This window comes from Leuresthes tenuis, unplaced genomic scaffold (assembly GCF_036924035.1).
Source record: "Leuresthes tenuis unplaced genomic scaffold, fLeuTen1.0.hap1 SCAF_2, whole genome shotgun sequence".
Taxonomy (NCBI): domain Eukaryota; kingdom Metazoa; phylum Chordata; class Actinopteri; order Atheriniformes; family Atherinopsidae; genus Leuresthes; species Leuresthes tenuis.
In genome coordinates this window covers 2,493,370-2,520,899 of record NW_027325356.1, presented here as the reverse complement: position 1 = coordinate 2,520,899, position 27,530 = coordinate 2,493,370, and the positions used below count along the sequence as shown (strand labels likewise).

The following is a 27,530-nucleotide window of genomic DNA, read 5'->3' as shown; positions in this document are numbered from 1 at the left end:
ACAGTGCAGGTACCAGTTTTTCAGCAGATGGCATAGATGTACTACTTTGTTGGACTTTAGCTGAACTTCAACATCATATAAGACTCAGAACCATCCATTCATCCATTTTCTATACCTGCTTAATACAACTCAGGTTGGACCTTGGACCATCCACGCTCACTCTCACTCCTAAGGACAGTTTTAGAGTCACCAGTTAACCTGACATCCTTGTTTTTGGACAGTGGGAGGAAACCGGAGTATTTAGTAAAATCTTTGCCATTTTCAGCCACATTCAGACAGTGTAAAAGTCTGTAAAACCCTCGACTCGGACCTGATTTCTCACCTGAAGATCGCCAGGCTCTGTGGTTCTGTAATGAGCTGATTGTGGATCATGCAGCTCAGGTTATTTCCTGACTTTAACAATAAATCTTTCTTAATCCCTTTTACAAATCCATTTGATGTGAGACAGGCCTCCTGCAGAAGATGATGAGGAGCAGGATGTACTCCATGCAGTGGGTAGAAGTGAAATTTGTTATCTGAGGAGCGGCAAATCTTAGAAACAGAACAGTATTAAAAAGTGAGGCAGGATGACACGTTGCAGGGCAGCTTCCCGCTGAGGGGTTTAGAGCAAAGAAGAGGGTGGTTATTTTTGGTGTTTTCTGGCCTTCGGGTAGAATTAATACAGCAGAAAGGAACTCCTTTGAGTCTGAAAACACACGATGATGCAGCTCTGGGCAGCATGACCAGGTAACAGCATTATTCAGCAGATTCGATCAGTTGAAAGTCCCCAAATCTTCTGTGGTGCACCCAGATGTGAGATGTGGCAGCTGCAGCAGTTATTGGAAACAATCGGACCAAATAAAGTCTCACTTTACTTCAGACTGACACTGAACCGAGCGCTGAACTCTGTGAGATTTGCACTGAAGCTTTGGTATTTCAAAGACTTGTCGCCTACACTTTTAACCGCAACTTATAACTGCTGCTGCAGATGTTTTACTATAAGTGGAATGATATTAGCCTTTCTGGGAGAGCTTTTAATTGTTTGCCAACCAAATCATGTTGGTTTGTGTTCATCTTGGCATTTAACTTAATTTCAGATGTTGATGAGGCTGCTGCAGTTCAACGAATTACAGAATGAATTATATATCATAGAAATGACACAAGTTTCCATCTGTAATGAGACTGATGGAGGAAAGGCCTACCTTGACAACAGATTTCTGTCTAACAGGCAGGTGTGATGTGACATTATTAAAGCTTGTTATAGGCAGAGAACCTCGCAGAAAGCTGTGGCTCCACAGGACGTAACCGTTTACAGAGGCTTTGATTGTCAACGCGGGACGGCGTGAGTGACACTTCTGACGCTGAAGGATGGATGCTCTCCTCCCACAGAGGAAATCCGGCTCTGTTTTTGCACCCAGATCTTCAGCCGCATCGGTTCGAACGTCTTCACCCCGTCTGACTGGCAGAGGTTTGATGGACCAGGCGACAGATGAGTGAAAGGATGCTGATTGCAATCTGTCACAGAAGAGAGCATCTGCCCTTTTCCCATGATTCACCACTGACCTGAATCCATTCTCAGCCGTGAGTCCGCTGTATGATTGTTGTGAACGTATTCTGTCCGACGCAGTCACTCAGTGAGCAGGCTGTGAAGGCTTCGTCTCACTCGTCATCAGACGTCTGGATGTAGAAAAACCGGGCATGCTGCCCTTAGTTCCCCAGCAGGGAGCATCTCAGCTGGGTGAAACGTCTCCTGTGCTTCCCATTCCTGTCCCTTCTTTTATTGCCTCTCTTTCCTCACATGCAGTAGGCTCTCTGCTCTTGTTCTGGCACAACACGTCCTTCTGGGGAATCCCGGGGTGTTCCGGGGCCGAAAGGGATGCATAATCCATCTATAAATAGTCCATCTCTTGCTCCATCCTGCCTTCATTCGTCAACAGCATCCAAAGATTGTGGAACTACTTTGCCTGAGATAAAGACCCACTCCTGACCCACTCATTTTTTGATTGAGAACCATAGGCTCGGATCTGGAGGGGCAGATTTCAGTCATTTCAGCTGAGAATTGCTGCGTTGGCAGTCATGGCTTTAAAAGACCGAGAGAACATCCCATCTGTAAAGAGCAGATATGCAGCTGGGACATCCTCTTCTGCCCGATGAAGCCTCTGGATTCAGATGGTGTTCACATACAACAAGTTCACTGCGCCTTCCACTAACCAAGTTAAAATGATGTCACTCAGGAGCTGTTTCTGGTCTTAGCCTCAGTAAACTCCCTGAGGAGGAGGAGTTTTGTCCTTTTCCTGCAGGTTTTATCCTCTTCAGACAACGCTGCCATGCTCTGGAAGCACCACACAGCTGAGCTTATTCACCTCCAGGAAACATGTCTGAGTCACTTCTCTTTCTTTTTGGAGCTTTTCAAAAGATTGCTTCAGATTTGCTTCCCCTGTGAATGGAAACTCTAACCCAGGAGCCCCCTCCATGCACATAAAAGTGTTAATATTTCACTGCTGTACCCTTAAATAGCCACTTTGGATCATTACATGTGATCAGGGTTTAAACCTCCACTAACAGTGTAGAAATATGCATTTAGGGGCTAATTATAAAGAACTCATGTGGGTCAACATGTTTGGACCCGGATCGTTTCATCTTAAGGCTATCATTACCTTTTCATTTTAAACTCTCGTGTTTCCCTCCCCCGTTCTCTCACCCTTTATTAGTGCAGACCTGCTCCTCCTGTTGTTCTGCTGAATCGATTTGTGCTGCTTCATAAGATGCCTGGATGCTCTGTCTCCTCCTGTGATTGGACACCGGAGCAGGTCGGGTTCTTCTCTCTTCCAGCATCACCCAGACGTCATAGCAACAGATGGCGGTTTGATTACTGACCGGATGTTCCAATTTATCGCTCTTTGTGCCCCTCTGCTCTGTATCGTGTTTCAATTAAATAGAGATTTGGAAGCGGCGCACATGGAGGCGTTTGGAATGAAACGGGAGCTCCGAGCCTCTCAATGGGAATAAGAAGGAAAATTTGTATCAGCAGTTTGTGAATGTGACATGTGCTGAGGGCAGGTGTCACATGGCGAGCTGCATATCCAGCTTTAGAGGGAAAGCATCACATTGGGGCCCAGTTTAAGTTTCTACTCGTTGCACTCCCCTCTCTGTGGTTCAGGCACCCAAAACACTGAAGTTAAGAGCTTAATACAGCTTCAGGTGCCTTACAGACAGCTGATAAGTGCAGAAAAAACTCCTGAGAAGGAGGACTGATGGCTTTGGTTGCTATAAAACAGACACATTCAAATTAATTAGATATTTCAGGTGAAATCGGGATATCCTGGAGGGTTATATCTGCTCAAGCAGGGGTTTATATTTGTGCCTTTCTCTAAATCTGAATCAACTATGCAAGAGATAAAATCTGCAGCTAAACCATCGCCAACTGGCTTTTATGGTATAATTGAGCCATCGATGAGTTTATAGCACATTTTATTTGATGCATGGGTCCATGTACTGGTGTAATTGCATCTTTAATGTTCAAATCATTCAAATTCTATGAGTTAATCTTTGTCCCACTAAGTCTTGGTGATATCACAGGCGGATGAGCTTTAAGATCTTCTTACCTTTAACGTGTTTTAAAGGGATTACATCATGGAGATTATTAGATCGTCAAACAATGAGTAATATGCAGCGCAGTCACCAGACAGGAACCTTTTTTTAGGTTTCTTCTCCTTAGTTTTCTGTGAGGCAGCTAAGGACGATAAGAGCTAAATCAGCTGTTCTGGGGGTAAAGAGCGGGTTTAAACGCTCGGTTAAAGATATTAAAAGACAAAAAGTCAGCATAAGATTCGTCCTGGCTTTTCAAACTGAGGTTTCGCACCTTTAATGAGGAGCTTCTGTGGTAAAATGTCACACAGATATTTTTCTGACCTCCTCCAACATTCCCTTAAACAACGATGGCTTCAGAGGAATCTACCAGACATCCGTGAGATGGTTTAATTGAAAGCGCACACTTCATTGTCTGCAGCATGCTTGACCGAACTTGCTAAGAGCTTGAATATTAATGCTTTTTTAATTACTTTGATCATAGTTGGGAGCATTTCTTCTAATTTGCCTCTACAGAGATAACTGAGGTCAGGACTCAGATGGGATGAAACCTCTGGCTGCTGCGTTTCACCTGCTTTACAACCGGCGTTTCTCACCCCCCCAACCTTCTCTGCACGCCTTCACACTTCATTACGACATATTACAGAAACATATGGGTCACAGTTAATAGTTTAATTAGCCTCTGTCGTGTCACATTGTGCGTGGACTGTCGTGTGAAGTCCATCCATCCATCATCTGCTGCTTCTCCAGCAGCTTTAACAGAGAAACCCAGGCCTCCCTGTCCCCGGCCACTTCCTCCAGCTCTTCCGGGGGGACCCCGAGGCGTTCCCAGGCCATAGTCTCTCCTGTGTGTCCTGGGTCTTCCCCGGGTCTCCTCCCAGTGGGACGGGCCCTGAACACCTCCCCAGGGAGGCGTCCAGGAGGCATCCTAACCAGATGCCACCTCATCTGACTCCTCTCAATGCGGAGGAGCAGCGGTTCTACTCCGAGCCCCTCCTGGGTGACTGAGCTTCTCACCCTATCTCTAAGGGATTTCAAACTCCGGTCCTCGAGGGCCGCTGTCCTGCAGGTTTTAGATGCTTCCCTGCTTCAACACACCTGATCCAGATTAAATGGATCTCTTCGAAAGATTGTTAAATTCTGCATAAGCCTGCTAATGATGCATTGATCTGAATCAGGTGCTTTGAAGCAGGGAAGCATCTAAAAACCTGCAGGACAGCGGCCCTCGAGGACCGGAGTTTGACATCCCTGCCCTATCTCTAAGGGAGGCCCAGACACCCTGCGGAGGAAACCCATTTCAGCCGCTTGTATCCGCGATCTCATTCTTTCGGTCTCTACCCACAGCTCCTGACCATAGGAGAGGATGGGAACGTAGACTGACCAGTAAATAGAGAGCTTCCCTTTCTGGCTCAGCTCCTTCTTCACAGCGACGGGTCGGTGCAGAGCAACACTGCAGACGCTGCACCGATCCGCCGTCAATCTCACGCTCCATTCGTCCCTCACTGTGAACAAGACCCCGAGATACTGGAACTCCTCCACTTGGGGAAGGATCTCATTCCCGACCCGGAGAGAGCATTCCACCCTTTTCCAGCTGAGAACCATAGTCTCGGATTCTGAGGCGCTGATTCTTCTTCGTGTGAAGTGATGAAGGTTTTAGCTCTGGGTGGGCTGACATGTGACACCAGCATCCATTCCAAACATGAGTGTATGTTCACCTTTGAGTGTGTGGACCAAAGAACAGAAGGTAGAAGTGGAAGGTAGAAATTACAGCTCCACAGAGAAACCACAGTATCTTAAAGATTGATGCTGATGATGTCAGAGCTGATGTGGCGACGGGGGAATGAAAGTAGTTCATATTTACTCAACTTACCTGACATCTGCAAACTTTGAGCTGGAAAATGAGAAAAAGTGGCCCCTTTCAGACCTGGATGATGGGTCCTGGGTGCGAACGCCTCAGGCCACATTCACAGGTGGTCTGAATGCAAATGGACAATGCTGAAAGACCAGCTACTGAACTGACCCAAAATAAGCAGCAGGAGGCTTTCTCGCTTTCCCAGTTTCAAGCAAAAAGCTGCACCCAAAGGTATATCATTCACAGAAGTGTCTTCTTTTATGTTCATTTCTGCAGAAGCAGGGAGCAAAGCAGCTGTGAATACAGCACTAAAGCTGCAGATCTGTCCCGGTGGCTCAGCCTTTAATGAAGTTTATCCCAAACAGCTATCGACTGTTTTGAATTCCCCATATCTAGAATGTTTGAATGCTTGCTGGAATACATTAAAGATGAATTCATTGACCCTTGTCAACAAAAAAAGGCCGTTTTTCAGGGAATTACTCGGTCGCTTTATCAGTAAAATGCCTTAATTTTGTAATTTCCATAATTAATGTTGGTGTTGATTGTATCTGCTGTGGTCACTGTGTGAAAAATACTGAAGAATCGTAGTTTTCCAACAGTAACCTGTGTGCACCCACGCCAAAACAGCTCTTCTGTGCACGGTGAAGATGTGCAGAAAACAGCAGGTGGTCCATGAGTTTCAGGCGGGTCATCATCAGCAGATGTGCTTATTCTCAGCTCTTAACAGAGAAATCTATTCTATTCCCCTGTCCTCTCGTATCAAGTCGATTACACGTCTGAGCTTATTGAAATGTCTGTGAATAATTTCACAATAAATGCAACTCAGGGGAATCTGAAACATGTTATTGTGTTAATGATGACACAGTTCAGGTCACTGCATCTACTTCAGTGGCTGGAGGCTGATGAGAACTGGGGGGAAGGTAGAGAAATGTGGGGTCTTGGTGTGTCGTGAGTCTCGGCTTAAAGGGAGTCAAAGAAGTCGAAGCATCATGACCCAGAAGCAGCGTTAAACCGGACTGTGTCTACACTTTATGTTAAAGTAATATCTGCAAACTGAATTGGTTTTTTACTTGATTTTCACCTCGGTCCAAAGAAGCTTGAAAAATCTTTTGAGAGCTTTTTCGACCGTTTTCTTGCTCTTCAGCTCACTGCATCTACTTCAGTGACTGGAGGCTGATGAGAACTGGGGGGAAGGTAGAGAAATGTGGGGTCTTGGTGAAGCATCATGACCCAGAAGCAGCGTTAAACCGGACTGTGTTTACACTTTATGTTAAAGTAATATCTGCAAACTGAACTGTTTTTTTTACTTGATTTTCACCTGAAAGAAGCTTGAAAAATCTTCTGAGAGCTTTTTCTTGCTCTTCAGCTCACTGCATCTACTTCAGTGACTGGAGGCTGATGAGAACTGGGGGGAAGGTAGAGAAATGTGGGGTCTTGGTGTGTCGTGAGTCTCGGCTTAAAGGGAGTCAAAGAAGTCGAAGCATCATGACCCAGAAGCAGCGTTAAACCGGACTGTGTTTACACTTTATGTTAAAGTAATATCTGCAAACTGAACTGTTTTTTTTACTTGATTTTCACCTGAAAGAAGCTTGAAAAATCTTCTGAGAGCTTTTTCTTGCTCTTCAGCTCGGTTGTGACTCTGTGGTCTGCGGGACGACCGGTCCAAAGATTAAAGGGAATTCTTTTATTATTTATTTGCCGTCAGCCGCCACCGCTGCCACTCACCATGACAGAGCTTTGAAGAGAGGTGGCTTTGATGGAAATTTAATTTTCAGGTGTCTTCTGTCCTCTCGGACCTGTCACATCGCCACACATCTCACGTCAATCTGAGGATGACTCAGATTTCAGGCCTCTGTTGGTGAAGGTGCAGAGAAAGCTGAGGGCTCAGTGAGTGATGGAGACAGAGTTATAGATTCCCACAGAAGATTGTCTTCACTGATTGAACAGGAACAGGAAGTAAACTGAGCCTGAATCCTACATTTAACATTTTCATCTGAGCAGGCTCCTGTTGGATTGAGCATTTGTCAGTTAAGTTCATGTTTGCCCCACCGACATCATTTTTTGTCAACACTGTGAAAATGTATAAAGATCAGCTAGTTCTGCAAATTGATTTATAACAACCTGTCCAGATGTCTCCTGGACTCCTCCGATGTGTTTATATAGACGGCAGCATTCTGATTGTGCTGAAATATCAACATGAAGATGCATGAAGATACATGAAGATGCATGAAGATACATGAAGAAACATGAAGATACATGAAGAAACATGAAGATATATGAAGATATATGAAGAAACATGAAGAAGCATGAAGATACAAGAAGATGCATGAAGATACATGAGGATACATGAAGATACATAAAAATACATGGAGATAAATGAAGAAACATGAAGATATATGAAGATATATGAAGAAACATGAAGATATATGAAGAAACATGAAGAAGCATGAAGATACAAGAAGATGCATGAAGATACATGAGGATACATGAAGATACATAAAAATACATGGAGATAAATGAAGAAACATGAAGATATATGAAGATATATGAGGAAACATGAAGAAACATGAAGATGCATGAAGATGCATGAAGATATATGAAGAAACATGAAGAAACATGAAGATGCATGAAGATGCATGAAGAAACATGAAGAAACATGAAGATATATGAGGAAACATGAAGAAACATGAAGATATATGAAGAAACATGAAGATATATGAAGAAACATGAAGATATATGAAGAAACATGAAGATATATGAAGAAACATGAAGATATATGAGGAAACATGAAGAAACATGAAGAAACATGAAGATGCATGAAGATATATGAAGAAACATGAAGATATATGAGGAAACATGAAGAAACATGAAGATGCATGAAGATGCATGAAGATATATGAAGAAACATGAAGAAACATGAAGATATATGAGGAAACATGAAGAAACATGAAGATATATGAGGAAACATGAAGAAACATGAAGATATATGAAGAAACATGAAGATATATGAAGAAACATGAAGATATATGAGGAAACATGAAGAAACATGAAGAAACATGAAGATGCATGAAGATATATGAAGAAACATGAAGAAACATGAAGATATATGAAGATGCATGAAGATATATGAAGAAACATGAAGAAACATGAAGATGCATGAAGATGCATGAAGAAACATGAAGAAACATGAAGATATATGAGGAAACATGAAGAAACATGAAGATATATGAAGAAACATGAAGATATATGAGGAAACATGAAGAAACATGAAGAAACATGAAGATGCATGAAGATATATGAAGAAACATGAAGATATATGAGGAAACATGAAGAAACATGAAGAAACATGAAGATGCATGAAGATGCATGAAGATATATGAAGAAACATGAAGAAACATGAAGATATATGAGGAAACATGAAGAAACATGAAGATATATGAGGAAACATGAAGAAACATGAAGATATATGAAGAAACATGAAGATATATGAAGAAACATGAAGATATATGAGGAAACATGAAGAAACATGAAGAAACATGAAGATGCATGAAGATATATGAAGAAACATGAAGAAACATGAAGATATATGAAGATACAAGAAGAAACATGAAGATACATTTCCTCCTGGATGGCTGCTGAGATGTCCTGCAGCTCTGCAAATAAGAGCTTTCAGTCAAAAGCAGCAACATTTTCTATTAAATTTCTATGTTTATGCCAGAAATTCCCTGATTTGACCCAAAGCTTGAGCCAGGCCTTAAAAAGTGCTCCAACTGAGGAGCTCAGACAGGTTTAGTAACACGTCTGACCGATGAAGTATGTGCAGAAACCGCTGTGACAGTTTGTTTCCAGCAGTGCAGAGGTCTAAATTCAGTTCAGCCTTGGGCCTGCTGAGGTGGCAACTGGCAGCAGATTCAGAGCACAGCAGGTGGAGCAGCACTGGAACGGCTCAGGGCAGCGTCTGTAAAGCTTCTGTTTCGTTTCATGACGCTCACCTGCAGCTGCAGACTGCTGGCAAAGAAAAAGCTCTTATAGGACATGATCTGAACCAAAGCAACATGTCAGCCGGTCCCTTGATGCTTCGCGGCTTCAGCCTCGAGCCCATTGGTTCCTGCAGATCTGTTCTTTAAAGACTCGTGAAGTTTTTTTGTGCTACGAACTGAGGCAGTTGTTTTAAGATTCAGCAGGTCGTCGTTGTGATGAGATGTGAGATGGACGTTGTTACCGGAGTGAATAAACTGTGCTGCAGGGGGGCGTGTGGATGAAGGGGTCCCAGTAGAGTGCCTGTGTAGAAATCCCTCCGTTAGCTCTCCTATAGCTGCAAGTAGCCACATAACAGCAGCTATGAGCTAACAGAGCTATAGCACACGTTCATTCATTCATTCTTCTTAAAGTATTGGTGAAATAAAGACAGATAAAGCCTTATTTAGAGGCTGCATAGAGCACAATGAAATTAGCCCGGCAGCTTGCAAATGCATGCGCCAACTTTGAAGAGTTGCAAAGAGTGGGGAGAGAGGGGAAGAAAACACAGTGTCCAGACTATGCTCCTTAAAGGGGAACTCCAGTATTTTTAAACCTTATTTCTGGCATGAAATACATTAATCTACTCACCGAGAACAGTTTGGTGAAAGTCGGCGTCCTTCAGAAGATATTTAGATAACTCGAGTGAATGAGCTGTGCTGCAGGGGGGCGTCGATGACATTATCCCAGCAGACGAGTGTGTAGAAAGCCCTCTATAAGCCCCCCGATAGCCGCCAATAACAACAACACAGCAGCTATGAGCTAACAGAGCTATAGCACACGTTCATTCATTCATTCTTCTTAAAGTGTTGGTGAAATAAAGACAGATAATGCCTTATTTAGAGGCTGCATCCTCTAAGCCCCGTTCACTCCGTTATATGGATCTCCAGTTATCTAAATATCTATCTACATATCTATATGTGAGCAGATGAATGTATTTCATGCCAGAAATAAGGTCCAGGTTTAAAAATACCGGAGTTCCCCTTTAAACCAGACAGAATTGTCCTTTTTCAAACAGTTTTTCCTACATATTAAACCCACCACAAAGCTAACGTAAGCACATAAGTTTGTAAAATACTCACATAAACACACTCAGAAGTAGTGTGGGGACAGGAAGTAAATCACACATTTACTTTATAAGAAATGGAAATAAAAGCCCTTTGGTTGAAGGACGCCGACTTTCACCAGGTCTAGGTTTAAAAATACCGGAGTTCCCCTTTAATGGAGCACTGTGTTCCTGCAGATCTTTTCTTTAAAGACTCGTGAAGACGAAGCCGTTTTCAGCCAGTGGTGTTTCTGTCGGTTCTGTGTTCAACACAGACTCACTTTGTTTTACTCTAACTGGAGCCACGCTTTACAAAATTATCATTATTCTGCTTGAGACACACAACTAGTTTTTAATCTTTAAGTTGGAGTATTTTAAAGTGTAGTAATGGTCTTAATTAAAGGAAAAACCCGCGAAAACAGCAGCTTTTGTCCCTCAGTCCTCTGATTTAGTAACCTTTAAGGACAGGAGGCGGAGCCACGAACGGTGAGGTCGTGCAGGTGGTCGCTGCGTTCAGACTGTGGGAGGAAACCGATGCTCTGTCTCTCAACACAGTCTTAATTAATGTTGGTTTTATCTCTGGTGCAGCAGAGTGACTCAATTTAAACAGCGATGTCATTATATAACGTTCACCGGGAAGTTTTCTTTTGATGAATCAATCCAAAAAGCAAACATTTGACGACGTTTCAAATCATTTTTTTAATTATTGACACATTAAACCCTGTTAGCGATAAATGCTAACGTGCTGGGCTGCTCTCATGAGACCTTCTGTCACTGACTGCATCACATCTGCAGACTTACAGCAACTCGAGCTATTTACACTTTTATGACACAAAGTTAAACATCACAGACAGATGATTTAATCACGGTTTAATCTGAGGATTAAACTAAAAGGTGAGCCGGTATCTAAATAACCAAAACGTGAGGAGCTGATCTGCATTCTGTGTCATCATCAGGGTTTTCATTTTCATCTGAAGGAGCTGATTGTTTCCTTTTTCTGCCGCTACAGTCGGCGGATTTCTCTCTTTTCTTTCTGATTATCCAGGCGTGAGATGCTGGTCACTGTAGCACATTTGTGTTAAATTAAAAGTGTCAGCTTTTAAACACGGCCGTCTTTCAGACCATTGGGTTCTACAATTGGACCAAACCAGAGGTTAAAAGTTCTTGCTTCAGCAAGCACCGAACAACATGGAAGTGAAACCCCTGGAGGGCCACTTTCTGTGGTTAATATGATACAACCAACAATGCTGCGTGCGTCTGCTTCCATTCGTCACTCTGGCTGCAGGTTCTGGCTCAAAGCTAATTTCTTCAGCCCTGAGTGGAGCTCGACGTCAGACTGTTTGCTTCCGTGTTTTGTGACTGATTGTGTTCTCTTTGTGTTTTCTGCAGGTGGAGCGGGAGATAGCCATCCTGAAACTCATAGAGCATCCCCACGTTTTAAAGCTTCACGATGTCTACGAAAACAAGAAATACCTGTAAGTATTCACTCCGTGCTCTGTGACAGTCGGCTAACTTCACACGGAGTTTGCTGCTGATAGTTTTGTGCAACATGGCAGGATATTTATCAGATTTTGACGACAACTTTGAGTAAAATGGACGTTCTTACCGGAGTGAATAAACTGTGCTGCAGCGGCGGGCGTCGATGACGTCATCCCAGTAGACGAGTGTGTAGAAAACCCTCTATAAGCCCCCCGATAGCCGCCAATAACAACAACACAGCAGCTATGAGCTAACAGAGCTATAGCACACGTTCATTCATTCATTCTTCTTAAAGTATTGGTGAAATAAAGACAGATAATGCCTTATTTAGAGGCTGCATCACACGTGTTGGTTGAAAACGCCGAAAGAGTCACTGAACGACACAATTTAGATATAACAAGACAAAAGATTTAGGATAATATTAAACATGTTTGATTTTAATGTGAGAAATACCACCTTAAAACAGTCTGGACTGAGTGTTATGACCACCTTAAACCAAAAGCGATGACAGGAGCACGCCACAACTCTCCTGAGATTCTGCCTGATTTCATTCGGATTCTGGAAAACTGTCCAGAAATCGCTTGAAAAATTGTGTGGTCCCAGTAGAGTGCCTGTGTAGAAATCCCTCCGTTAGCTCTCCTATAGCTGCAAGTAGCCACATAACAGCAGCTATGAGCTAACAGAGCTATAGCACACGTTCATTCATTCATTCTTCTTAAAGTATTGGTGAAATAAAGACAGATAATGCCTTATTTAGAGGCTGCATCCTCTAAGCCCCGTTCACTCCATTATATGGATCTCCAGTTATCTAAATATCTACCGAAGGACGCCGTAGATTAACTTATTTCATGCCAGAAATAAGGTCCAGGTTTAAAAATACCGGAGGTCCCCTTTAAAGCACTATTTAATTATGTTTGTAATGATTTTGGAGTCGAGACTTTTAGGAACTTTAAATGTTTTTCAGTCACTTTAATCGCTCTGGAATGAGAGCTTCCTTCTCTTTAGAGAACACCTTCTTCACTAAAACCAGACCTAATGTACCCTTAGTTTGCACATCTCTACCTGCTGCATTCGGTTTTAAATAGATTTAGATACATAAACCAGTGTTTCTTATTCTCCTGAAGCTTGAATGTTGTTCCTCACTTCGTATAAAACTATCTGCTAAATGACTGGATGTACATATAAAATCCACTTTCCTGCCTTTTTCTCTCTCTGCATGAGGTTAAATAAACAAGGTTTAAAAATACTGGAGTTCCCCTTTAATGGAACACTGTGTTTCTCAAATGATTGGATGGACGGTAAGATTAAGTTAAGTTCCTTTAGAGGTGGTTTCTCTGGATGGTTTGAGTTTAAACAGGATGTGAATCTAATGCCTCAACAGATGAGGGGAGGTTGTTTGGAAAAGTTAGAGTTGCTTGACTTCCAGAGACTTGTAGAATGAACGCCAAGGTGCATTGTGGGTATTATGGTGACACGGTGTGGCTCAGCACCTTCATAAGGATGTAGTATCCTCCCCAAGGATGCTTCTACGTGTTAAAGGGCGAAGGTGGGATTTAACCCAGAAGATTTCCAACTGAAGGACTCTACCTCCTTTTTACAGTAACTGTAACATATTTGGACGATAGCTGTGTTTCCATCTGAGAGAAGTTTATAGACCAACATGTTGCTCCGTGCTGCAGTAAATCAGCTGGTTTGCATGGTGTCCCCAGCAGGGCTGATAGGCTATTTCATGCATGGCTGTAATAATCAGAGCCGTTGTTGTTCCGGAAAAAAGAAAAACCCGTTATTTGTTGCTCAGTCTCTGTGTTTCAGCTTTGTTCAGTAAAAAGATAAATAATATATTTCTGTTTCTGTATTTATCAGACGCTTTTATCCAAAGCGACTTACAAATGAAGATATAACAGCTTTATAAAAAGCTAACAATAAGCTCCATAGAAGGAACCCAGGAGTCCGACTCTGTCAGAGGGGACAGAGTAGAGATAGGGTGCAGGCATAGAAGGAAGTGCAGAAAGATAAAGTGCAGAGATAGAGGGGGGAGGGAAGTACAAGGTAAGTGCTGGGATAGGAGATGCTCTCTGAAGAGCTGGGTTTTCAGGAGCTTCTTGAAGATAGACAGGGACGCCCCTGTTCTGGTAGCGCTCGGTAGGTCATTCCACCATCGTGGGACGACACATGAACAGAGTTTGGATTGTCTTAGGCGTGGTGTAGGAGCTGCTAGACGACAATCCTGGGACCAACGGAGGGACCCAGTTGGGACAGAAGCCTTTGCAAGAGCATTCAAGTAGATGGAGCCGTTCCATTAAGCTCTTTGTAGCTAACATCAGGGACTTGGATCTGATGCTAAGGGCAGCCAGAGGAGCTCAATGAACAGAGGGGGGGCGTGTTCTTTTAGGCTGATCCAAGACCAGACGCACCGCCGCGTTCTGGACCATCTGCAGAGGTTTCACAGGCTGGAGACCAGTTAGGAAACCAGTTAGGAGACCAGTTAGGAAACCAGTTAGGAAACCAGTTAGGAGACCAGTTAGGAGACCAGTTAGGAAACCAGTTAGGAGACCAGTTAGGAGACCAGTTAGGAGACCAGTTAGGAGACCAGTTAGGAAACCAGTTAGGAAACCAGTTAGGAGAGCAGTTAGGAGACCAGTTAGGAAACCAGTTAGGAGACCAGTTAGGAGACCAGTTAGGAGAGCAGTTAGGAGAGCAGTTAGGAGACCAGTTAGGAAACCAGTTAGGAAACCAGTTAGGAGAGCAGTTAGGAGACCAGTTAGGAAACCAGTTAGGAAACCAGTTAGGAGACCAGTTAGGAGACCAGTTAGGAAACCAGTTAGGAGAGCGTCGCAGTAGTGAAGGTGGGAGATGACCATGGCCTGCACCAGGAGCTGGGGGGCATGTTGGGTCAGGTATGGTCTGATCTTTCTTATGTTTAAATGCAAAGCGGCTGAACGAGTAACCGAGGTAACGTGATCTTTGAAGGTTAGTTGGTCATCAATCATGACACCCAGGTTTCTAGTTTGGGATTCAGTTTGGATGCAGATGCTGTGGTGTTTGGTTGGTTTGGGAAGACCAGCAGCTCAGTTTTAACATCACAGAGATTCATAAAAGATTCTACAAAAACAGTCATTTCTATCAATTTAGAAATAACTTTCAGGACTTTTAAAACACTAAAGCAAGTGTCCGGATGAACATAAAGTTATGCTCTGCACTTATCCTGCTGTATGGCCCGTAAAGTACATTACCAGGTGAACTATTCCGGCTCAGTTTAACGCTAATGTGAGCCGCACTTTATGATTTCTGTTAAAGTAGGAAAGGTTTCCATCGCTTCAGCCGGCCCGCTGCTGCTTTCATGCATCTTCTGCTTTTATTGTGAACATTAATCTCCTGTATGTTGCAGCTGTGCTCCGGTGCCACGGCGCAATGCGTCGCTCAATAATTGATAAAGGCGGCGCCGCCAAATCGAGCAGGAATTTGTTTTCTTAATGTGGCGAGGACTGGGACGGATGGTCATCATGGATGCAAAGAGTCTGATGCAGACATTCCCACACTCACAAATCACAGCCGAGCCAGTTTCTAATTTAAACAGCTCTGACAGGTAAACGCTTGAGTAGAGCCCTTAATCTGCTAATAAATCAGCCCGCGAGGAGCCCGGGCGGCGGTTTGAGCGCAGGGAGGGATCAGCGATGTCTGAGATGAATGAACGCAGGAGATGGATAAAACATTTCAAACCACAAACACTCAAAGCCACACGGGCGAGGGATTTTCTCAGGGATTTACGTTGTACATCAATGTACTGTGGTGGCTTCAGCATGTCACCGCCAAACGCTCTGTGCTTTATGGCTGAATTATCTTAGTAATGCTTCTGCCATTTAGACAAAAAGGAAATATGGATGAAATGCATTCGACCTGTTTGGACCCAGTTGGAACTTTATGCTTTTATACTGAGATCAAAGCATTTGTTGGATGAACAAAAAGAACAGGATGAGCCATTAATCCCTGAAAAGACATTTATTTAAGATAAATTAAGGACGTTTTTTTCATTTAAAAAGTTTCCTCCACTTTTTTACGTTTTTTTGCTCATTTTTCTCACTGTTTCAGTATATAAGTGTATCATGAAATTCTCTTTACGCTTGTTGGTAGTTTTTCTGGAACAAAAAGAACAGGATGAGCCATTAATCCCTGAAAATACATTTATTTAAGATAAATTACGGACTTTTTTTTTTCATTTAAAAAGTTTACTCCACTTTTTTACGTTTTTTTGCTCATTTTTCTCACTGTTTCAGTATATAAGTGTATCATGAAATTCTCTTTACGCTTGTTGGTTGTTTTTCTGGAACAAAAAGAACAGGATGAGCCATTAATCCCATAAAATACATTTATTTAAGATAAATTAAGGACGTTTTTTTCATTTAAAAAGTTTCCTCCACTTTTTTACGTTTTTTTGCTAATTTTTCTCACTTTTTCAGTATATAAGTGTATCATGAAATTCTCTTTACGCTTGTTGGTTGTTTTTCTGGAACAAAAAGACCATGATGAGCCATTAATCCCTGAAAAGACATTTATTTAAGATAATTTAAGGACTTTTTTTTTCATTTAAAAAGTTTCCTCCACTTTTTTACGTTTTTTTGCTCATTTTTCTCACTTTTTCAGTATATAAGTGTATCATGAAATTCTCTTTACGCTTGTTGGTTGTTTTTCTGGAACAAAAAGACCATGATGAGCCATTAATCCCTGAAAAGACATTTATTTCAGATAAATTACGGACTTTTTTTTTCATTTAAAAAGTTTCCTCCACTTTTTTACATTTTTTTGCTAATTTTTCTCACTGTTTCAGTATATAAGTGTATCATGAAATTCTCTTTACGCTTGTTGGTTGTTTTTCTGGAACAGAAAGAACAGGATGAGCCATTAATCCCTGAAAATACATTTATTTAAGATAAATTAAGGACGTTTTTTTAATTTAAAAAGTTTCCTCCACTTTTTTACGTTTTTTTGCTAATTTTTCTCACTGTTTCAGTATATAAGTGTATCATGAAATTCTCTTTACGCTTGTTGGTTGTTTTTCTGGAACAAAAAGAACAGGATGAGCCATTAATCCCTGAAAATACATTTATTTAAGATAAATTAAGGACTTTTTTTCATTTAAAAAGTTTCCTCCACTTTTTACGTTTTTTTTCAGTATATAAGTGTATCATGAAATTCTCTTTACGCTTGTTGGTTGTTTTTCTGGAACAGAAAGAACAGGATGAGCCATTAATCCCTGAAAAGACATTTATTTCAGATAAATTAAGGACTTTTTTTTCATTTAAAAAGTTTCCTCCACTTTTTTACGTTTTTTTGCTCATTTTTCTAACTTTTTCAGTTTGTAAGTGTATCATGAAATTCTCTTTACGCTTGTTGGTTGGAACAACAGAACAGAAAGAACAGGATGAGCCATTAATCCCTGAAAATACATTTATTTAAGATAAATTAAGGACTTTTTTTCCATTTAAAAAGTTTCCTCCACTTTTTTACAGTTTTTTGCTCATTTTTCTCACTGTTTCAGTATATAAGTGTATCATGAAATTCTCTTTACGCTTGTTGGTTGTTTTTCTGGAACAAAAAGACCACGATGAGCCATTAATCCCTGAAAAGACATTTATTTAAGATAAATTAAGGACTTTTTTTTCATTTAAAAAGTTTCCTCCACTTTTTTCCGTTTTTTTGCTCATTTTTCTCACTGTTTCAGTATATAAGTGTATCATGAAATTCTCTTTACGCTTGTTGGTTGTTTTTCTGGAACAAAAAGAACAGGATGAGCCATTAATCCCATAAAATACATTTATTTAAGATAAATTAAGGACGTTTTTTTCATTTAAAAAGTTTCCTCCACTTTTTTACGTTTTTTTGCTAATTTTTCTCACTTTTTCAGTATATAAGTGTGTCATGAAATTCTCTTTACGCTTGTTGGTTGTTTTTCTGGAACAAAAAGACCATGATGAGCCATTAATCCCTGAAAAGACATTTATTTAAGATAATTTAAGGACTTTTTTTTTCATTTAAAAAGTTTCCTCCACTTTTTTACGTTTTTTTGCTAATTTTTCTCACTTTTTCAGTATATAAGTGTATCATGAAATTCTCTTTACGCTTGTTGGTTGTTTTTCTGGAACAAAAAGAACAGGATGAGACATTAATCCCATAAAATACATTTATTTAAGATAAATTAAGGACTTTTTCTCATTTAAAAAGTTTCCTCCACTTTTTTACTTTTTTTTGCTCATTTTTCTCACTGTTTCAGTTTGTAAGTGTATCATGAAATTCTCTTTATGCCTGTTGGTTGTTTTTCTGGAACAAAAAGACCACGATGAGCCATTAATCCCTAAAAATACATTTATTTAAGATAAATTAAGGACGTTTTTTTCATTTAAAAAGTTTCCTCCACTTTTTACGTTTTTTTGCTCATTTTTCTCACTGTTTCAGTTTGTAAGTGTATCATGAAATTCTATATACGCTTGTTGGTTGTTTTTCTGGAACAAAAAGAACATGATGAGACATTAATCCCATAAAATACATTTATTTAAGATAAATTAAGGACTTTTTCTCATTTAAAAAGTTTACTCCACTTTTTTTTACATTTTTTTGCTCATTTTTCTCACTGTTTCAGTATATAAATGTATCATGAAATTCTCTTTACGCTTGTTGGTTGTTTTTCTGGAACAAAAAGAACAGGATGAGCCATTAATCCCTGAAAAGACATTTATTTAAGATAAATTAAGGACTTTTTCTCATTTAAAAAGTTTCCTCCACTTTTTACGTTTTTTTTCAGTATATAAGTGTATCATGAAATTCTCTTTACGCTTGTTGGTTGTTTTTCTGGAACAAAAAGACCACAATGAGCCATTAATCCCATAAAATACATTTATTTAAGATAAATTAAGGACTTTTTTCATTTAAAAAGTAACCCCTGACCTTCCCTCGCAGGTACCTGGTCCTAGAACACGTGTCCGGCGGCGAGCTTTTCGACTACCTGGTGAAGAAGGGACGGTTAACGCCCAAAGAGGCCAGGAAGTTCTTCAGACAGATCATCTCAGCTCTGGACTTCTGTCACAGCCACTCCATATGGTCGGTTCCTCTCTCTCACATAGACACCATGGCACAGAGGTTGTTTTTCTGTCATGTTTTTATCCACTGGCAGGTTTTTCCCACTCAAAGCCATATATTTATCCCAGCTGACTGACCACTGCAGCAAAAGCAGCTCTGTGTCATCAGACTCCTGAGACTCTGTTGTTTTAGTCAAAACAGAAACGTTTCCATCAGTGTTTCCTCATATGTGACACAGATTTATTGTGGTGGAAGATTCTGGTAACACAACGATTCTTGAAGGCGTTTAAACAGATTCTTAACAACTTGACAGCAGCCCGATGCTTCCTCTTATTCATTCTGCTTCTTGCCTTAAGTGTCTTCCTCTCAAAAATATTCCAGGAGAATGAATTTTGTGATGCTTTGCATGCTTTCCAGACACATGCAGCATGCCAAGTATGTGATTTTATTTAAAGCTACTGCTGGCTGGTTTACATTTGAAACCTTAGTTAACATGCATGCCCTGACTTAATGTTTCAGATCCTCTTCAGCTGTCAAGCCATGAATAACTAAATTAGGTGTTTTCCAGCTCTGCGTTGAGGAATCAAACGTTGTTTTCTCATGATAAGGTGTCATGATCTCGAGAAAACAAAAAGCTGATATGCTGTGGAAACAAGACAGATTAACTTGATGTCACACAAAAACAAGCGGTGTTATCTCCACAGAACAGAATAATCGACTCATGATTTGAAAAAGCACCTGCTGGCTTGTTTGAATGTCCTTTAGCCAACCACGGCTAACTCTGGACAGCATTAAGACCAGCAGCTGTGCTCCTGCAGCATGGAGTCAGAGAGAATGAGAGCACGTGTCTGTGTTAGACGGCAAGTGTTCACTGAAAAAAGCAGCCAGGTCTGCCTGATCTTAATCAGAACTCCACTTAGGGCCGGGCGATATGACGATATTAAATCGTGAAGGATTGAAACGTGAAGACGCTCAGTAACGATCTGTGGGATCGTCTCGGGCACAGTCTATAAACTGCAGTTCTATGCTGACGCACCGACGCACCAGACGTGCTACGTCATCAACCTGACCGACCAATCACAGCGAACTACGGGCAGTGACGCGCTTTCTTACCCGCCTCCTTGTTTGTGTGTAGCTGCATGGAGAGCCGTGGCTGAAAGCCAAACGGAGGAGCTGGTCGCTAAAAATAATTCCACCTCCATTATATGGAATTGGTTTGGATTTTCCGCAACTGATCAAGCGCAAACAAATGTAATTTGCAAAGTTTGCACAGAAACGGTTCACATGTCGGGTGTCAACATGACAAACCTGTTCAATCACTTGAAGAGGAAGCATCCAAACAGTATGCTGAGAGCCAAACAGCGAGGGGCCCGGCGGCACCGGCACCGCAGGGGAGGCAGCAGCTAGCGTTAGCAGCAGCTAGCGTTAGCAGCAGCTAGCGTTAGCGGCGGCTAGCGTTAGCAGAGGCTAGCGTTAGCAGCGGCTAGCGTAAGCAGCGGCTAGCGTTAGCAGCGGCTAGCGTAAGCAGCGGCTAGCGTTAGCGGCGGCTAGCGTTAGCAGCGGCTAGCATAAGCGGCGGCTAGCGTAAGCAGCGGCTAGCATAAGCGGCGGCTAGCTAAGACCAAAACAGACAACATTACCACAGGCGTTTTACAAAGGCTCTCCATATGACAAGTCAAGCAGGCGATGGAAAGAGGTAACAGAAGCTGTTACCTTTTATTTTGCAAAGTATTGGTACCGTTGAAGACGGTAGAAAAGGAGGCGTTCAAACGCCGAAAATACTTCTGCAACAATACTTCTGTCTGTTTTTTACTTTTCAATTTAAGATTGTGATAAAATTGAAATCGTGATTTTATTTTTTTTTAAATCGTGATATGATATTTTTGCCATATCGCCCCTGCTCAGACAAGATTGTTTGTCTTAGAAGAGATTTTAGCAATTGTCAGCTGCAGGATGTGGGAATCTTAAACAAGTAGCCTCAGTATTGTCCTTTACAAACACACTATATATCCAGTCTGTAGGTGAGGTTTATCTGCTGTCACCATCTCTTAGCTTCATCTATGTTTAAGGTGTTGAAACAAATGACATGTTTCCGTTCAGACTGTAATGGTTTCCTGCAGCTTTGCATGACCATGTGCTCCTCATCTGTGCAGATGTTCGCCGTCTTTAGGTGTTTACATGAATAAAACTGGTAGCTGCCAGCTTCACTTGGTGGAAGAACATAAAAGTTACGGATGTTTTTCAGTAAAAGCACCTTAAAGTCTCTGCTGCAGTTTAAGTAGCTCCAGAACGTTGCACTTCCCTGTGAGATGACCAACTTTTACATATTTACGGTGCAAACTGGTCGGTTAAAAAAGATTTCTGCAACAAATATACATAACTTGAGAGAAACTGATTCAAATCTGTAAACAGGAGTTCATATTCTTGGAATCTGAAGACGCTGCCGTCATTCCTGAAAGTATTTGCTCCATTTGGATGATGAACAGCTGGTTTCCTCATCAGCTGTTGCCGGGGGCAACTTTAGAGGCTGCAGCTCCTCTTGATCTCTTTTCATCTCCCCGAAACCTTTAGTTCCTCCACTCCTGGCTGCAGCACTGTGTATCTAAGAGCAATTGCACATCAAAGACGTTCTGTGTCTGACTTTGGGCATTAGACATGAAGTGTTTGGCTTTGAAGGACTAGATTTATTCCATACGGTGTGTTTTCTGGCTGAAGCATGCAAACACACAACTGGAGAGTTCTGATTCTTCAGGTTTCATTGCCCTCTGCTATTTCTGAGTGGAAGTGTGGGTTTTAATGACTGCAATCAGATCTCCTTTATCATAAAAAGACTGCTTTCAGCGCTAATTGTCTCCCATTTCAGTGAGACTCAGGCACAGATCGATGCATCGCAGCAAATTGCCCGCAGCAGTTTTGTTCAAATATGACAACAAAGAAACAAGAAAACTAGGCACAGAAAAGCATTTCCTGGTTTCAGGTGGATGGGAAACAAGTTTTATTTGAGCAGGAGGGATGTAAATCTTCCCAGATTTCACTGGAAATCACAGGAATGGGACAAAGTCCACTAATAAATGCACTTTTCATTGCATGGTGTGGACAGCTGGACTCATTCCTCTGCTGCGTTTTAGAGCTTCTTCAGCTGAGTTTCCAGGGTGGGACATCCGGGTCCCATCTGGACACACATCTGTGTGTGAGATGGACAGAAAGGGACAGAATTAGACCTTTTTAAAGAGGTCAAAGCAGGGATCATACCACCAGAAACACTGTGAAGTTGGGCCTGTGAGTTCCTCAGATTCAACAGAGCAGAAGCAGAAGTAAAGACGGTCACTGTTGCATCAGCATTCTCAGTCTGTTCCTGTCGTCCTGCAGCCACAGAGATTTGAAGCCTGAGAACTTGTTGTTAGACGAGAAGAACAACATCAGGATAGCGGACTTTGGCATGGCGTCTCTGCAGGTCGGGGAGAGTCTGCTGGAGACCAGCTGTGGGTGAGTACTTTCAGTCTCTTTCTAAACATATTCCTTCTCTTATATTTGGATTTCTCCTGCATCTCAAGCCATTTTTTCAGTCTTTACTGTCTGTTCCAACCATTTGGGACCATAAATAAAGAAAAAGGAAAATGATCCGGGGACATTAGGGGATGGCAACAATCTGTTGTCATGCTAAACCAGGGGGGGTCAAACTCAAATAGACAGGGGGCCAAGGTTGAACAAATGAACCTTTTAATATGGAACCCAACAAGTTTTGATTTAACAATGAATACTGAACAAGGCTTATAGAACTTTAAAGTCCAGGGGTGTGAAGTTGCTAATAATAATAACAATAATAATAATAAAAACATATCAATGGCATATTAAATTACATTTAAATAAAAATTGAATGCCTCCTTTCCGTTTGCAGCCTTCTGATTTATGTCAAAATTAGCTTCTTACACAGGCTAATAAATGTGAAAATAAAATAACATAAACCTCTTTTCATCTCCTTTACTTTCTGGCTCCTTTGAGCTGTGTCCAGGTCCTTATATTTGTCCTGGTGTTTCGTTTCATAGTGTCGTCTAATATTATATCCTTAGTTACTCCTTAGTTACTCCTTAGTTACTCCTTAGTTACTCCTTAGTTACTGACAGGTTAGCTCCACAAACAAGCCAAACAGGTCTGTCTTTTACATAAACAGATATTCTGTCTCCCACCTGTCCAGAAAAGTTCTATTTTCTGCCTTTCTTTTGGCCATTTTTAGCTAGGGTAACAGTGACAGCTGTGGTTTGAGGTCAAAGTGTGGTCTGGGGGAGAGGCGGGGGGCACAAGAAGACCGCTAGCATAGATGCTACTGACACAGAGGAGGGGCGTATCTGCCTCTGTGCTAATTGACGCGCCAAAACAACAGCAAAGCATTATGGGATTTGTAGTATAAGCGGTTAATGCGGTGTTACAGCCGTATAATACTGGCGGCCAGCTCTAATATTAATTTGAAATTGCCTCGCGGGCCAGAGTTTGACACCTATGTGCTAAACCGTCAGAAGAGTGGTGGTGGCTCTGGAAACAGAGGCAGCCCTTGAGTTTTTGGGGTCGTGGCTCTTTGTTGTGGAGGTTTTAGAGAGCTCTGCTGGACGCTTGCTGGTTCAGTGTGTCTGGCTCACCCCAGCTAACTGCAGGCCAGCCTGCGTTCATCAGAGTCAGCCATGTGGAACGTTCAAAGCCCCGGCTCCTCCAGCTCAGAAACGCTTGAGAAAGCACGGGAGAGAAGAGCCTGGAGGTACTGAGCAAAGTCCTCATTACCATTGAAACAACACAGGTAGACGTGGCCCCCGAAGCACAGCGGCATCTTTGATCATCCTCGCTTTACTCTATTGAACACTTGTAACCCTTTTGTTTCACATCAGACGCGTCAGCAGACTTCGTAATTAGCTGGAAAAGCTGTAGTAAACAATCAGGAACGCGCTGACGGGCCTCTGGCTGTTCCTGAGATGACAGAGCAGTATTGAGCTTAGTTTGACTAACTTATGGTGAAAGATGAGGACCAGAGCGAGTTAACAGATGCCAGAAAACATGAATAAATGAGAACAAAGAGGTCACTTTTCAGGCTTTTAGAGGAGCATCTAAATATGTTGTTCTGGTTGATGTTTAATCAAAGAAGTGCTGGATTATAGCAGCATATTGTTACAAAAAACCATGGAAATGCTGGGCCTTTTCAGGTTAGGACCTATGCTGGAGCAGGTTTTAGGAATATATCTGTAATTCCCTGCAGTTTATTCAGTTCAGCGAGTCGGTGTGGATCACTTCTGTTTCGTAAGGCGCATCTTTAAATTGATTTGTGCATGTTTAACAGCACTTAAAGTGTTTGTTCTGACCCTCGGACGGGTCGAGCGCATGATGCTGACGCAGCAGGACGGATCAGTGCGGGGACCAGAGCCGTGTCAGGATCTGTCAGATTTCTCCTCTGAGAAGCACCGATGGCTCCTTTAAATATCTGCAGTGAGTAATAAGTCAGGGGAGTCTTTCGCTTGGTGTGACGTTAATGGAATTCATTAAAGGAACAAGTCGGCTTCGGCAGGAAGGATGAGAATTTGCTCTGCTGTAATTAGATTGCAGTTAGTGTATTTTGACGCCACCGTGTTTGAGTAGTTCGAATCGACTGGTTTTGCATATATTATCATAATTAAGGCTGTCGGTGGTGAAGATGAAGTGTGTGTTTACTCTGGGAGTTTCGATGACACGCTGCGTGCTCCGCTTCATTTATTCTGATGAATCCAGACGAAGGAGGACCAGACCGAGGCTCCCTGTTTACAGTGTTCTGAACGCAGAGCCAAACATGTGCAAAACTGCAGAGTTTAATCCAACTGTAAAGGCAAAAAAGTGCAGATTTATTACTGGTAATTGTTTCTGGCATTGCCTCGACTCTGTAAAGTTCCTGAAAATCTGAAAGTGCACGTTGAAATCCGCTTGAGTTCGCAGATTTTAACGTAAGTGAAGATGTTTCCCTGGATCTGATGACTGTGCTGCAGGTCTGCTGAATATCTGTGACAGAATTTCCTGGACTTCTTTATTAATAGATGAGAGTCACACTTCCTCCAGTCTTATACTCAAAACCTGAACCCCCCAGAGTTCTGTCGGACCTCCTGATTTCACCCTCTCTTATAGACCCAGGCTTTTATGGCAGGTTTAGGGCAGTGTTTCTCAATTCCGGTGCTCTTGACCCACTGCCCTGCATGTTTTAGATGTGTCCCTCCTCCATCAGGCCGCTGCAGAGCTTGATGACGAGCCGATCATTAGAATGAGGTGTGGTGGAGGAGGGAAACATCGAAAACACTGGTTTAGGGTGACCTCAGGTTCCTTTAAACTGCGTTAGAGGGGAGATTCGTTCAACTATTTCCCTACGAAATGTGACGGGCCTTAAAGAAGCCGACGCAAACAGACGCTCTTCAGTGGGTTAATAGGGAAGTTATCTGCAGCATATCGGAGAAATGTGAGGATAAAAACATATTCAACACCTGGAAATTCTATTGGTCTGTTTTATGGACCCACACGATCACACTTAATGTGGTCTGGTGGTGAATTTTGAACGTTCCTCTTAAAAATCTCCATTTCCAGGGTCATGTAGCCGTTTCTCTTCACCCTGCTCCTTTTGGGCTATAGCTCTGTTAGCTCATAGCTCTGTTAGCTCATAGCTGCTGTTATGTGGCTACTTGCAGCTATAGGAGAGCTAACGGAGGGATTTCTACACAGGCACTCTACTGGGACCACTTCATCCACACGCCCCCCTGCAGCACAGTTTATTCACTCCGTGCTCTGTGACAGTCGGCTAACTTCACACAGAGTTTGCTGCTGATAGTTTTGTGCAACATGGCAGGATATTTATCAGATTTTTGAGTAAAATGGACGTTCTTATAGGAGTGAATAAACTGTGCTGCAGCCATGCTGTGGATGAAGTGGTCCCAGTAGAGTGCCTGTGTAGAAATCCCTCCGTTAGCTCTCCTATAGCTGCAAGTAGCCACATAACAGCAGCTATGAGCTAACAGAGCTATAGCACACGTTCATTCATTCATTCTTCTTAAAGTATTGGTGAAATAAAGACAGATAATGCCTTATTTAGAGGCTGCATCGCCTTTATATCAGCAGGAAATCAAAAGTACAACGGGGAGATGAGGTGGAGCAGTGGAACGCTCATCCAGGTCATGGTTATCCTAAAACGGGGGTCGGCAACCTTTTCTTGTCAATGAGTAAAATATGACAAAAAATACAAGAATATTTCCAACATAGCAGGGGTTTTATTCTGTCCATAGGCCACATTTCAAAGATATGTTCCCATTCTTCACAAGAGGGATCTCATTTCAAAACACTGCTTTCAGAACCTTGTTTAAAACATGTTGCACTGAAATGCATAGAACGACTCTATTAGATCAGAAGGAAACAGCCCCAACATTTTAAATTCATGGGCAAACAGCAGCATGTTTAGCTAAAAATGGGCTGTTCTATGAGTGTGTAGAAAGCCTCTATAAGCCCCCCGATAGCCACCAACAACAACAACACAGCAGCTATGAGCTAACAGAGCTATAGCACACGTTCATTCATTCATTCTTCTTAAAGTATTGGTGAAATAAAGACAGATAATGCCTTATTTAGAGGCTCTAAGCCCCGTTCACTCCGTTATATGGATCTCCAGTTATCTAAATATCTATCTACATATCTATATGTGAGCAGATGAACGTATTTCATGCCAGAAATAAGGTCCAGGTTTAAAAATACCGGAGTTCCCCTTTAAATCCTGCATGGTAACATGGATTCAGTGCCCACATATCTTTATAATTTCTGTATTTACAGCTACATGAGATAATCTGAACCTTATTCTAATCCCTATCTACATATCTATATGTGAGCAGATGAACGTATTTCATGCCAGAAATAAGGTCCAGGTTTAGAAATACCGGAGTTCCCCTTTAAACCAGACAGAATTGTCCTTTTTTAAACAGTTTTTCCTACATATTAAACCCACCACAAAGCTGACGTAAGCACATAAGTTTGTAAAATACTCACATAAACACACTCAGAAGTAGTGTGGGGACAGGAAGTAAATCACACATTTACTTTATAAGAAGTGGAAATAAAAGCCCTTTGGTTGACTGTAATGAATCCGATTTAATTTAGTCATTAATGTGAATGAAAATCAATGAAAGATTTCATCCTTTAAGAAGGTTTTCTGAACTCTTCCACTGTTTCAGCACATTTCTGTGTCTTTTCCAAAGGATGAACCTTCATCAGATTTTTGGATTGAGGCCATTTTATGTTATATAACCTCAAAAAAAGACATTTTTCTTGTCATTAACTCTATGATTTTTTGTGTGGCTCCTTCATCTGTTGGCTCACTGTCTGACGTATTATTCCTGTGGAGAGACGTATTTTGTGCCCAGAATAACCGCCTGTTTGCCTCCTCTCAGATCTCCACACTACGCCTGCCCGGAGGTTATCAGGGTGAGTGCTTTCTGCGTTTCTTTCACTCAGTAATAG

General features: G+C 41.8%; 1 protein-coding gene across 7 annotated transcripts in view; it reads left to right on the top strand.

Annotated features, from left to right (window-relative positions):
- LOC140301408 (serine/threonine-protein kinase BRSK2-like) overlaps positions 1-27,530 on the top strand; it is a 181,510-nt gene that overhangs the window by 95,360 nt on the left and 58,620 nt on the right. For all 7 annotated transcript variants that reach the window (XR_011914911.1, XM_072379830.1, XM_072379829.1 and 4 more), the window contains exons 3-6: positions 11,871-11,956; positions 18,912-19,052; positions 22,401-22,517; positions 27,461-27,494. Coding sequence is in view for 6 of the 7 variants with exons in the window: in XM_072379830.1 (XP_072235931.1) it covers positions 11,871-11,956; positions 18,912-19,052; positions 22,401-22,517; positions 27,461-27,494 (378 nt within the window). In the remaining variant the exon portion in view is untranslated. The remainder of the gene's footprint in view (positions 1-11,870; positions 11,957-18,911; positions 19,053-22,400; positions 22,518-27,460; positions 27,495-27,530) is intronic.